Source organism: Mandrillus leucophaeus, unplaced genomic scaffold, assembly GCF_000951045.1.
Source record: "Mandrillus leucophaeus isolate KB7577 unplaced genomic scaffold, Mleu.le_1.0 Scaffold40, whole genome shotgun sequence".
Lineage (NCBI taxonomy): Eukaryota > Metazoa > Chordata > Mammalia > Primates > Cercopithecidae > Mandrillus > Mandrillus leucophaeus.
Window position 1 is genome coordinate 2,799,931 of NW_012104254.1, and position 13,775 is coordinate 2,813,705.

General features: G+C 49.6%; 2 protein-coding genes across 2 annotated transcripts in view; both read right to left on the minus strand.

Annotated features, from left to right (window-relative positions):
* Positions 1–2,048: 2,048 nt before the first annotated feature.
* HOXD10 (homeobox D10) lies at positions 2,049–5,352 on the minus strand. Its single transcript, XM_011991855.1, has 2 exons — positions 4,369–5,352; positions 2,049–3,028 (listed from the first exon to the last, which is right to left on the minus strand). The coding sequence occupies exons 1-2, from the start codon at positions 5,111–5,113 to the stop codon at positions 2,751–2,753; spliced, it is 1,023 nt and encodes a 340-aa protein (XP_011847245.1). The 5' UTR covers positions 5,114–5,352; the 3' UTR covers positions 2,049–2,750.
* Positions 5,353–12,316: 6,964 nt separating this feature from the next.
* HOXD11 (homeobox D11) overlaps positions 12,317–13,775 on the minus strand; it is a 7,888-nt gene continuing 6,429 nt past the window's right edge. The window contains exon 3 of the mRNA XM_011991960.1: positions 12,317–13,064. Within this exon, the coding sequence (XP_011847350.1) occupies positions 12,829–13,064 (236 nt within the window). The 3' untranslated portion in view covers positions 12,317–12,828. The remainder of the gene's footprint in view (positions 13,065–13,775) is intronic.

The window sequence follows — 13,775 nt, forward strand, 5'->3', positions numbered from 1 at the left end:
GGTGGCCCGGCGCGGCGGCAGAGGACACAGAGGGGCTTCTGCCTGACCTCGGAAGGGCGGGCGGCCGGGAGAGTTGGCGCAGCACAGACAGTGGCGGCCAGGGTGCCTCATCTTCTCCGGTGCTGCTGGAAAGGCCCTGGAAGAGAACACGCCACAGGGCAGAACCCAAATGCTAGAGCAGCTTGCTCCCGCTCGCCGCCCCAGCCCTGCCTCAGTGAGTCTCCCCGGGCAGGGCCGCTTCGCGTGGTTCGCACTTAGAGGCCTCGGAGTAGACTCTCAAAATGTCTAAAAATTTCGGCCGAATGGCTAAGTCCTTGGGCCACTCCCTTCTGATTTTTTTTTTCTCCCTTACAGAGGTGAGGTTGAGCAGCCTTGAATCTGAGGGAAATGCCCATTGTCACTCCCAAATCCATGGTACAAAGCCTCGGAAGCCCGGCTGGGAGCCGAGACAAAAGCGGCCGGGGCGCTGGCGGCGGTGGGCATATTCCTCGCTCTACAAGTTGCCCAGCTCACCCTTGGAGGGCTCCCGGCCCACCTCCAGCCCCGAAAAGGAAGAGGGTAAATGGCTACTTATGGCCTGATTGATTACCTTTGCCAATAGCTTTCTGATTTTGTTCCAGAGGGGATGCCTTTGCCTTGTAGCTCAGGCTTTCCTCAGAGACATGGCCCACTATCAACAACTAATGGCTCTCCCCACATGATCGGAGAAACGGCTAAATAAAAATTACCCTCCTCCTGCCCAACCGGTGTTAAGTCTGGGGCAAATCTATTACAACGTTTTCAATCTAGCATTCATTCCAAGCCCTCTCCCCCACCCCCAGGAAATGACCCCCTAAAAGAATTCTGTCTTGGAATGTTCCTGGTTTGGAGGAGGAAGTTTAAAATTCTGAATGCTAGTGTCCCAAAGACTCCCTGGACGAGGACTTACAGCACCTAAATGGATCGTTCTTAGGGAAACATTTAAAAGGAAGAAATGGAAAGGATGTGTTTTGTGAAACTGCTGGAAGCTGTTTGAAACTGCAGGCAGGACCTGGGGTAACGAATTTTCTGTTAGCTTTCCCGTGCAAGGCCTCTTCTCCCTTTTCCCCGACAGGACTAGATAAGTCTGGGCTCTCTAGTGGGATCCTGTAGAAGCCGGTGGAAGCTGGTGGGAGTCTCCCGGGCCATGGCAGTGAATGGAACAGTAGACTTCATAGGAGGTTATGTTCATTTGCAAAATTTTCAGTCACGCTTTCTGCATTTTCTTGCATCCCAGATGCCACCAGCATTTTGTAATTAAATAGAGGAAAGACTGGGGGAAATCTTTTCATTTCTTCCTTTAAAAAAATTTTAATGTGGGCCACTAAAAGGTAATGACTGAGCATAAAACCCGTCCACAAGGAGATCAAGGCAAAGTCGGATGGGAGAACTCACCCATCCTCGGCTTCTCTGGGGTATGGCTGTCTTGCGCTTGGGATGGGGGTAGGGCTGAGGGAAAGGGGACAGAATTGGATCCGCTGCAGTGCTACACTGCTGCTTGTCCTTGCTCCTGTAATGAAGGCCGGCAACTTCCAGGTGGGCAAGACTAGCTTCAACCTAGCCCCTGATGATTGCTCGCCAGCCAGAAATCACCAAGATGCCACTGAAAGCATTAAAAACAACACAACCAAAACCAAAGAGGAGAAAAACACACAAATGGGAAGCTTCAAGGAGAAAGTGGCTTGGGGTATAGGCTTACTTACCAGGTTCAGGCCAGAGGAAAGCTCACACCCATTGAGAGTGCAATTATATTACTGTCACTGGGGACTAGGAAAGGAAAGAGGAGACTCCCCTTCCTCCCAGTTATGAAAACTTCACTTTCAGGCTAGCTTATCATTCCTCTCCCCCAACCACTGCCAAAATCCAATACCCTAGGCCTTCTCCAGCTTTTCTCCCCCATCTCCCTTTCCCTACTAGTCTATCACTCCCTTGCCCAAATGCCCCCAAAAGGGAGTGTAACCAGAAGATAATCTCACCATAGGCTTTCTTTTCCACCATAACATATTTCCATTTGAGAAAGCAGAGGGAGCGAGCTCGTTTCCAGAGTTTATTGCATTATACATGCGACCAGAACATGCACAGAAAGGACAGGTTGCTGTTGTACTTCTACCAAACCACAGATGCACCACAAGGGAAAGGCTACAAGGCATAAATCATCAATATCCCATCTCACCAAGGACAATTGCTAAATTCATTTGTGAAAAGATACATTGTAATGTGCTTTTTAAGTCCCCCTCCCTCCAAGCTTGTGGGTTTTCTTAATCTTTTTTTTTTTTTTAAATATATATCATTTTTAAAGTACTGGATGTATTCAAAATGCCATGAGTTCGTGGACTAACCACACACATAGACCTTTTGTGTTAGGAAAGACATGAAAAAGTCACATTGCTGGATGGATGGATGGATGCTCTACAGTTTCAATAAGTTAAGACCCAAATGAAAATGCGCAATAATAGTTACCCTGCATTACGATGAAAAAATAATAAATTACACGTGCTAAGTTTTTTAATATATATATGTGTGTATATATATATATATACTCATAGGGATTACAGATCACTTGCAGCACGAACATAATGACCCCAAAGTCACATTCTAGCAGGAAAACAAAATACAACAAAACAAAAAACAAAGAGCGGTGAAGGTTTTGTTTCCGCTTTCCCAGTCCTCCAGCACTGGGCCCTGGAACGCGGTGCCCCCTCTCCAATCCTGGCCTCTGACCGGCCTCAGACCTAAGAAAACGTGAGGTTGGCGGTCAGTTCTCGGATCCGGTTCTCTCGGCTCATCTTCTTGAGTTTCATTCGGCGGTTTTGAAACCAAATCTTGACCTGCCTGTCGGTGAGGTTAACGCTCTTACTGATCTCTAGGCGGCGCTCGCGGGTGAGGTACATATTGAACAAGAACTCTTTTTCTAATTCCAGCGTTTGGTGCTTAGTGTAAGGGCACCTCTTCTTTCTGCCACTCTTTGCAGTGAGCCAATTGCTGGTTGGTGTATCAGACTTGATTTCCTCTAACAAAATTAAAGGGAGAAGAAGAAAAAAAAATCAAGAGTTTTTGGTTTTTTTTGGTTTTGGTTTTTTTCTTCAGTCTGTTCAAATGTACCCTTGGCCATGACCCTGCTGGCAGCCAGGCCGCTTTGGAAAATGCTAGTATTAAACATTACTCACACGAAGTGGGCCCTGGAAGGGAATCTTACACTGATGCCTCATTATGTGAATGACATGATGGCAGGACAGTCTGCATTTGGGTTCTCTCTCTCTCTCTTTCAACTTTCTGACTTGTACAAAACATTAGTACAATAGTAAACTTTCCAGATCACCCCAACAACATTCTAAGGGTTCAGCTCGTAACAGGGACCGAGGGGAATAAGCCACAACCTGGACAAGCCTACCAACCCCACTGCTGCCTCAAGTCCCCAAATCTGCCGCTTCTTCCCCACCTCTCCTAGGCAGTCAGGGAGCCCCACAGTCAGGTTTATAAGTGCTCATTCTCTTTCAAAAGATAAATGGGGAAGCTAGAGCACCTTTCCCACCTTGCCTGGGTATTGTTGCATTCCCCAGAATTTCCTTAATTTTCATGTCTTTTTGCCCCCACACAAAAGCATTTCCCCAGAAATGGAGCCCCCTACCATGGCCCACCTCTAAGCACTGGGGGAGAGGAGCGAGGTTCCTTCTCAAAAAGCCAGATCCCTGGCTCTTTTCCTTAGCCCAGCACTAAGGCTGGCCTTGCAGGGTGGGCAATGCGGGTTCCACTCTCCCCCTCCGCCTTTGCCCTCTTTGCCGACGGATTGCAAAGCCTGCAGCACTTTTCCTAAACAAAGCCAAGGTTACCTAGCCCAGCAAAGGCAGTAAGCCCTGTTTCCCAACTCAAGCAGCAACCAGACCAGCCATCTCTTTCCCCTCACCATTCCCAAGCTCGCAGGATGCGGGGTGCATACACGTGAACACGAACACGGTGCCCTGGGTCACCTTAACATGATCACTGGGCTCAAGGCAAAACTGGAACTGCAACTCTGAGCAGGAGAAAGGAGGCTCTGGGGTCGTGTTTACGAGCCGCAGGTCTCCTTTGCGCTCTTTTGTTGTGTTTCAGGTCTAGCTCAGGAAAAATAAAACCCGCAAGCTTTTCCTCTGCCCGGGCGCCATCAGTGTGGGGCCAGGACTGGCGGGGAGGGCCAGGGCAGCAGGGGAGAAGCGGGGACTCTCTCAGGGCTGAGATCAGCCCTCTAAAAGCCAGGCGGAGCAGCACCTGCCAAGTCGGGCGCCAGCTCGGCGCTGGACACCCCGGCACTCCCTCTCTGCCGGGTTCCCGGGCTGCGCGCCCCGCTGGGGTGGCAACTCTGCTCATACCGACCTTTGCTTTCCTTCTCCTGCACTTCGGGACTGGACACGGAGACCTCAGCCAGGCAGCTCCTCTCTTCGGGAAGGCCGCCTTTGGCCTCGGGGCTCTCCACCTGGGAGACTTTGGTGGGCTCCTGGCCGCTCGCGGGCTCGTTCATCTTCTTTTCCATCTGCAGCTGGGCAGCGGAGAGCTGTGGCTTGGCCGCGCCACGAGGGTTGAGCTGGAGCATGACAGTGGAGCTGCCTTCGGGGCTGTTATTGTACTCTTGGGTTTTCCCGGTGGCGTAGGTCTGACTCAGTCTAAAATATCCAGGGACGGGAACCTCAGGGTTCTCAACGGGACAAGACTCAGGGACCAGCCTCTGGTACGAAGGGACCTCGGCCGAAATGAGTTTGTTGCGCTTATCAGAATACATGCAGCAATTGGATTCTTCCTTAATGTTGGTGGTGAAGGAGCAAGTGGGGACTTGCTGTGTAACAGGTTGCTCTATTCGACAAGATCTGTTCGGATCTGTCCAACTGTCTACTTGAGGTATATAAGGATGCACATTCATACCCATATTTTGGTGGTTCACTTCTCTTTTGGCCAGAGACGGGAGCAGTCCACAGGTTTGCATTCCATAGGTCCCCATGTCTGCGCTAGGTGGTGGCATGTACATGCTGGCGCTGCTCGAATAAAAACTGTCACTCCTGCAGGCACTGATCAAGGAATCTACTAAAAAAGTATTAGCAGCAGGAGAGCTGTTGGGAAAGGACATTTTGGGGAAGAATTTGAAGAAGAGAGATTGTGTCCTTTGTAGGCTGACATCTCTAGGAAAACATTCCCCGTGTAATTGTGGATGCCTCTGCCGACCACATGACAACCAAGCCAATGAGATTTGAAAATGGCCTTGAGCCGCAGCCTCCTCTCAGGTCACGTGCTCCAGAGCCTGGCCGGCCAGCCGCGTAAGCACGGACAACAGCGACATCTACTACGCGCCCGCGATAGTGCGCGCTGGAGACAACCGGCCCAGCGCTCTCCGCCGCCCTCCAGTCCGCCTCTCCAGGGCACGCCAGGCCAGCCCGCCCCACTCGCGTCCCCCGCTTCGGCCACTGGACCCAACTGGCGGAAGGAAAGGCTCAGCTCTAGGGGCCTCCAAGTGGACACACACGGACGGGGAGGGAAGCCAGAGTGCCCTGGCGCCAGCGCACAGAAGCATCCCCCCCCACACACCCAGGCAGAACGCGCTTAAGAGGGCCGGGTCCAGGACAAGCGGGTGGGGGCGCAGGCTGGTTAATTTAGTTCCGGGCAGCCCAGCGGGGAAGGTGAGTCGGATTCCGCGGGTCCTGAGACATCCCACCTCAGGGATCCAAAGGAAAAACCCCTCGGGGCAAACAAGCGGCCAAGGTGTCTCTCGGAGGGTGGAGGCAAAAAAGGGCCGAGAGGGCCGGGAGGCCAAGCAGCTGGCCGGGCCCAGATCCCCATGGATGGGTCGGGTCCCGGCGTTGTCCTCCCCCTCGGTCCTGCTGCCTGGCTCCCGGTCCCTATGCGCCCCAGCGGGCTACACGAGCCTTCGGCTCTCAGAGGAACCACACCCTGACCTCTGCGGGGCCGGACATCTGGGAGCTTTCAGCCCAGAGACAATTCTTTGCTAACAGTTCACTATCCGCGAAAGCGTCCCTCGGGCTCCCGGCAGGAGAACTAAATCGAGGTTTCTCTCCCCACACCCTGATAATGGAGGGCAGAAAGGAAGGAGGAAAGGAAAAAAAATTTAAGAATAGGAGAAAGTCTGACCCTCAGAATCCAGAAGTTTTAGAAAATTGACTGGGCCAAGGAGGACAGAGAGAAATGCAAAGGTGTCATTTGGTTCTTCTGCAAAGAAAAATGTTTTCCTTTTATGGATTTTGTAAAAGCATTGGTTTCTGACAAGTGCAAGGTACAAAAGGTTGTGGAATTTATTAATACATATTAAGAAGAATCAGGGCGATCAATAAAATTCTCATCTACATTCTTGGGCTACTTGGTAATTTTCTTGCTTCTGAAGGTTTTTAAAGAGTTATGCCCGCTGTTGCCACACACGGGAAGATACTTTATTAACAAATCAATCGAGACTTTGTAAAGGATAAGATTAATAGTTAAATTTAGCATAATGGCGTTCACTTTATGAATTATTGAAAATTATACTATTGATTTTTTTCCCTTCGCTGCTAACCAAGAAGGTCAATTTTTGTTTTAACACAAATTGTCAAATATTAAAAGCTGTACTTTTGTCAGAAGTTGAGTTTTACAGTTTTGGACAATTCCTAAAATTATTTGACAAGGCTTTACTTGGGTAAGGGAGGGGAAGGCGGTGGGAACCTTAGTTCTCTGTTTCCTTTGGTGAGGGAAAGTTCTATAAAGAGGATATGGTCTGATGTTGTGGTCCAGCTCATTAAAGAACCACCACTACCACCACTACCACCATGGAAACTCAGAGTTTTATGAGAAACTTCAACAACTTCCTCCCTCCCTCTCTGGTTGCAGGCGGGTGAGCCGCCCTGCGGAAGCCCGGGCCTCGGGGCAGCAGCGGGGAGCTTTAACCTTGATTTCCAAAGACTTGCCCTGAGTGAGGGGCTGGCCAGGACTTGCAGCTGTCCTTCAGCCTGCCAGGTTCCCTTCCTGCCAGCCGAGAAACTAAAGCAGCCCCAGAAACTCTGACCGTGAACCAGTTCTCAGTCTGGGAGGGCATTTGTGTTCTCTTTTCCCCACACTCGCTGGGGCATGGGCTGGCCTTGGATTTCAGGCCCACAGACTGAACTTGTGGGTAAATTGGGTTTCCGCCTCAACAGAACGTTTCTTTGGGGCCTGATGTTCATTAAAGCGCCTCAGCATTCTGGGGGACCTAGTAGCCCGCTCGCTCCTTTACAAAACCCTTTCCCAACAAACCCTTTGTTCCTCTTCCCAAAAAGGAATCTCCCCTGTCCTGGTGGAAACAAGCGTTGAACATTATTTTCGGCCTTGGGACCGTTTCGCTTGTTCCCTCTCAGTGCTCTCGCCCAAACAATAACCTCTTTTAAAAAACTCCGCGGTGGCAATGAGACAGACCTTTTAAACCTTTATGCAGCTGTTCAAATACAACATCATTGTCAGGTTAAAAGCCTGGCGCCTCTAACTGCTTTGGCTGCGGCATCCCAGCATAGCCTGAGGTTTAAACATTACCTTTCCACAGGGGTGGCTGTTTTTGAGCTTGGGGGTGGGGGTTGAGGACGCAGGGGGGGAAAAAAAAAACCCTAAACTTTTGACTCTAGGTTGCTAAGGTACTGTTCAAAGCTAACAACCACTGAGCAGCGCCCTGAAATTTGCTTTCTCACATAGTAGAGATCTTGTTCCGAGCCAGGGCTAAGCGTGCCCAAGGCTGGATACAGTGCCCGCTGCACTCGCTTGCCGCAGGCGTCCTGACACCAGCTTGGCGCTCCAGCAGTATCGAGTGTCTCCCTTTTGCCTTTCGGCCAAGAGAGCTGCTGGGAACTCGTTTGCCCAATTTTCCCTACCCTAAGCAAGCCAAGACTGCTTAATCTAATCGGGAATTTTATGCCCATCAAATGCCCTTTCATAATCTTTATTTATACATGAAGAAAACATACAGGCTAAAAACAACCAATTCCTTGCGGGCGGGTAGGTCTGCAGTGAATAGGCAGGATGTGTCTTCAGAATTTGGGGACCTTTCCATTTCAGCTTTCAGTGACTTTGAGCTCAAAGTCACTCCCATATTAGAGTTACATAGGTTTTTACTCACAGACAAAAATGTGTATATCAGATGTAGTTCTGAATCTGTTCTAAAAAAATTCTATTTTTATCTTTAAAATTTCTGCCTTCAGACCCTCTCCTTGAGACTAGAGACTGCCAATATTTTGAGATATTTTATCATTTAAAAATTGAGCAAGATAGAAATAATATAAAAGAATGATCTGAGCCCCAAAGGATGGAAAGTGTGCCTAAGACTCTAAGGCTGAGATGAGACAAATGGAATAAAAAGGCAGTGCTCTAAAGGCCAGCCTTTATTTTGCTTATGAGTATTTAACGTAGCTGATGGTTTTGATCATCTTTAGATCAGTTGGAGCAGTTACCATTAATAATAAATCAATATTGCACCATAAAGGAGATGAATACCCATATTTGTACCAAGACGCCCGTCTTCCTGCCACAGTTCTTTCCAGGGAAAAATTAAAAGAATAACTTGAGCAAGAAATTAGCATTTGTAATCAAAAAGTGACTTGCATCTGCACTCTTGTCTCCTGGAAGAAAAGTTGAAGCCCTGGGCCTGAGTGGACCTGTGGGCTCTTAGGGTCACCCCGGATTAGGCTCCCGAGCCACCTCTGGGCTGTGTCACTCTTTGGGGACAGAGCGGATGGAGTCAATGAAAAGCTGTTTTCCCAGGGCTCTGCTCCGGGTTGCACTGTGCACCTCCAAGCCAAGGTGAAAGGAAATCTAGTGGGCAAATGAGGAGTCTACCACCAATGCAATAAGGGGTCTATCGAGACGTGCAACAAGGGCCGGCGGCCGGAGAGCCTCTTTCTTCACAGACACAAAAGACTCCTACTTCGCGCATTTCCCTTCCACTTCAGAGTCTGAGACCTTGGCGCCTCAGGATCCAAGGCCACTCTCCGCAAGCCCCACACACTCTGAAAGATGGGAGTGGGGAGAGATCTTCAGCCCCCAGAGGTCCTGGTCTGATTCCAGGCCCTTGTCAGGCCCATCTTGGGCGCAGGGAGGAAAGGAACTGCAGACCGCTGAGAAGCGGTGTTTCGCAGGCGGCTGCCAGCCAAGTACAAGGGGCCCCCGCACAGCCAGATGTGCAGCCGCTGGGGCCGCCTTGGGAGGAACACAACGACATTTAGGGAGGGCAGTTCTCACTCCACGTAGACCGAGGACCCCGTTCAGCCTCGGGAAAGGTTGCCTCACTATGGCCAAGCTGGACCGGCGGTCAGACTAGTGGAGCCAAGGTTGCCCGCGGGGAACACCCACACCACTCGTTGGAGCCTCGCCGGGGGGCTCACTGGCGCCCCAGCCTCCCCACCAAAGCTGAGGCCAGCTCCGGGAGACGGGCGAGCGGCAGGCCCTAGGGCCTTTGGTCCAGGGCTTGGAGGGTCAACAAGGCTGGCGCTAATTCTGGGGGTTGCAGGCTCTTCACAATGAACTTCGGAGAGGGAAAGGGGGCAGTCATCCTCCCTTAGAGAGGCCAATGTCCGGCAGCCCTGTCTCCTCTCTTGTGAACTCCGGACGGGGACACAGGCCCTCTCCAAGGTCAGGGGCTTTGCTGGAGGAGGGAGGGCACACAACGAATGCACTGCTTTTGAGAGTCAAAATTCAACTCTGCTCAAGACCGGCGTGCAGTTTGAAAGGGTGGCGTGTTCTGTCAAACGCAAAGCCCGTTTGCTTCAAATACATTCCCCGTTCCACAACGCCTTGAAGTATAAACGTTTCCCCCAGTGCCTGCTGCGTCCCGTGGCCGCATCAGCCCAGCCTGGCCTGGGCACAACAACTCACAGTCCTGCCGGCGCCACCCGGTCGCCACTGGTAGCCGCGCACGCCAGGCACGGCCCCGGGCTCCCTAAACCAGAACGATTCTCCCAGTCCCCCATTCGTCTTATTTTTTTCGGAGAGACATTTGGTTAAGTTGGCCGCGCCCTGATCTGTTATAAACAAAAGCCTTTTAATCATTCCAGGCGGTCTGAGAGGGAGCAAAACCGACGAAGGTTTTTTTGGGTTTTTTTTGTTTGTTTGTTTTTTGTATTTTTGTTTTTGCGGGGGGGGGTAGGGGGATGTAAGTGGGGGGTGTCCAACCCTAGACAAGGCTCACCACACTGAAACCAAGAAAATTGATTTTCCCTAATTTAATTAACTAGCAGTGGCTATGGTGTATTTCAAAATGCATACATTTATCTTTGAAAACTCTCCTCCACACCATCAAGTTATACCAAGCTATTCTTTTGCAATAGCTTTATCTTTAAAAAGACAAAGATTAGGTTATCTGTTTCTTGAATCTAGTTGCTCCGTTTTCTGTCTCTATACAGCTTCTCACACCTCATGGCTGCTTAGAACAAATAAACTAGCAAACACCTTAGCTGCCGCCTGTTTGTAAGGGGTTGAGGTCGCCTATTAGAATCCAGTATTGGACAGATAAGGTACCGCGGCCTCTTGGTCAAACGCGGTTTCTGGAACGTGAGCGCGCCCTCGTGTGGATCTCCAGGCCCCTGCAAACGGGAAATGGTATCTCGGGTTCGGCTTGCCTTGGGTGGTGGGCACACAAGCTTGCTGTGTTTAGATGAAGTTTTTAAAAAATAGATGGAAGCAGAAAGAAACAAAAAAAAAAACAGTTTTAAGCTCATGTAACGATCATACTATTGTGGCACTGACATTTTAACCGATATCTAGAATCTCAAACAAAGGAATCCCCTTCTTAACGAAATTTTTCGATTGTAGGCTTTGTTTTCATTGCATCTTTCACCAAAGGATGCTTTTAAAAGCAATATAATTATATTTCCTTTTGTTCCTTATTATAGAAAGTGCAATAATTTATTTCACAGGGTGGCAAGTTGCTTTCAAATTTAATGAAGGTGTAGGGTGCACAGAACTCCCTCTTTCAAATGCTTGATTTTAAAACTGCAGTTCTTCATTAAAGCAAAGGGGATCACTATTTAAGACCCCCCGCCAAAATTCTCAGCCTTTCCTAGCTGTAGTGAAAGCAGCTAGCAGGCATTTTAATCTAATCAGTATTTTTAAAAAGAAGTTGACTGCTATTGCATTACACAAACGTTTGCAGGGAAATTAAGGTTATTGATCCTGAAATTAGGAATTTTCTTAGATTTATGGTGAGCTCCTGGTATGATTTTGTGTGGTCATAAGTGTGTGTGTGGCTCTGGCTATGTGTGAGCATGTATGTGTGAGAGTGGGTGGCAGCTGAAAATCAAGAAGAACCTTAAGGCGCCTAATTATTCAGAAAGGTTAAAGGTGATGACCTTGACATTTCGGAAGTTCAAAGGCATACATTTATGCACTTATTTTTTCCTTCCCAAATAAGGCTTAGCAATTTTTAAAATTGCATTTTGAAATGCATGACTCCTTGGAAGATGCATGGGATACTGTGCATTTACAGATTTATATTTTGTCTTTGGGCTTAGGAGAGGTTAAGAGTCATAAGATTCACTTCACTCTTTTCAGAGAGAGAGAAGCTTTTCTCACTCCTCCAGTTTATTGCACATTGCGGAAATCTCTTTTGGGTCCACCAGAAGGTGTATAATATAACCCAATTAAGCTGTTTAGAACTTTGGCTTTTATGGTGTTGTCTAGACAGTTCAAGGTTTTGTAAACAGCCTGCCTGGCCCTGCAACATAAAGTGCAGTACAGCCCTCACCACATTCTTTAACTTGAAGCGATAAATGCCACGAGAGGGTCTGCAGCTCCTGGCCCTATTTCAGTGGGGGCGGGGAGGGTTTACCTTCCCTGCTTCAGGTCCACTGATGATACCAGCAAGCCCTCTTCACCTACTGATGACTTCCTTTTCGAAAACTTCTCCCTTCAATGAAAGGTTCTAATTTTGGTTTCTTCTTTTAAGGGACTGTGGCTCCTTGTTAGCTTGTAAGAGATCATTTGGATTTTCTAACCAGTTTTTAAAAATGGTTGTTGTCTTTTCAGAAATCCCAAGTACATTAGACTAGGGGTAGGGGTGGGAGTTTGCTTCTTAGGTTTCTGCTGCCCCAGCCTTACTGTCTGGAGAAGGCAGCGCCAGCATTTCTTGGTCACATCGTCAATTCAGAAATTCATCACTAACATGATTTTTAAAACCAGTAACCTAGAGGTGGTGGGAGGGAATGACTACTATTTTAGTGGGACTAAAAAGTATTTCATTCGATTTTCAGTTGCATGGGTTCTGGCCACTAAAATATCCTAATGAGGCACTAAACCTCGAAGAGGAGAATTCATACAGTGTATTGAAGCTGTAACCTCCATTTTACTAGAAACCATTTATTCGCACAAAAAAAAAAAAAAAAAAGACAGTGACTCATGCCTTGATATGACAGACTAAAGGTACATTTCCCAAAGTTTAAATAATCTGCATTCACCGAAGAGGAAGGAAGGGATCTCTTAAAACTCAGAGCAAAACACCAGCGCCTTCTAGCACACCCAACCCGGCCTAACTTTCTACAGACCCCGCCGCGTCCCCACGAGGACTCGGAGAGGGGGAGGGGGAACGACAGCACATTGGCGGTAAAATTGTAAAGGGACGTTTGCATTTACCATTTTCCCCTTATTAGGATCCGCTCGGCCAAGTTCCGGCCTCGTCCGCAGGCTGCAGTGGTCGCTGGGAGGTCCCGAGTTGACCGTGGGAAGGAATCGTGAAGTTCCACAGAGAAGAGACGTCATTAAACCCAAGGACATTGGGCCTGCGGAGGGCAGGCTGGTGGGAAGGAGGGTGGGTGAGTGGGGCTGGGGAGGGGGCGCTTCCTGGAGCTCTCAAAATAAGGGGTTTCCAGTGAAATACTGCAGACGGTCTCTGTTCAGTTTCTTTTCTTTCATCCTGCGATTCTGGAACCAGATTTTGACTTGCCGGTCAGTGAGGTTGAGCATCCGAGAGAGTTGAAGTCTTTTCTCTTTGTTTATGTACACGTTAAAGAAAAACTCGCGTTCCAGTTCGCGGATCTGGTACTTGGTATAGGGACAGCGCTTTTTCCGGGACCGCTGGGGGGCCACTGCAAGGCAAAGAGACCAAGGGGTGAGAGAGGCCGCTGCCTGCCAGCCCCCATCCGCCCGCCCGGGCCACTGAGCGAGGGCCAGACCCTGGCCCCGTTGGGGACGTTCTCTGCCGCGGCTGAAAGGCCCTGCCTGCGTCGTGGGGGATGATATATGGGCGGGCACAGGAGAGAGTGCGGGCGTGGACATGTGTTCACGCCCGGACACACACACACACACACACACACACACACACACAGCCTGGCACGGAGGTGGGGAAGGAGAGGGCCAGGCAGGCTCTAAAGTGGAACCTGAGGGAAGAGAGACAAGAGCGGGCCCGCCGGGGCATCTGCTTGACTCCAGCGGCGCGCGTCAGCTAGCGGCTTGGATAAAGTCCAGTGCAAGGATCAAACTCCCCCCTCTTCCCACCCCCCGCCTCTCTCCCTTAAAAGCAGGAGGCTCGGGTGTACGCACTCACACTGGCTTGAAATCTCCCTCCCTCCCTCCATGGTCTCTAGCACCCCCTTGCCCAAAACTGGGAAAAGGCTCTCTACAGCGATTAATGTCCTCCTCCAAGTCTACCTTAAGCCCACCTAAATTGGTTTCCTACCATAAACACGCTTTACAACGGCCCGGGAAATCTTATAGGATGTATAAACCTCTTCGAATGCTTATAAAGTAGCACATAAAACGGCGCAAGCAGAGGGAGGCCCCCGCCGTCCCCCCGCCCC

Excerpts from the sequence above, each read along its gene's own strand:
- HOXD10 (XM_011991855.1), bottom strand. The coding sequence starts at position 5,113 with ATGTCCTTTCCCAACAGCTCTCCTGCTGCTAATACTTTTTTAGTAGAT. Across the intron at positions 3,029-4,368 it reads GCAGGAGAAGGAAAGCAAAG|AGGAAATCAAGTCTGATACA; the intron begins GTCGGTATGAGC and ends TAATTTTGTTAG.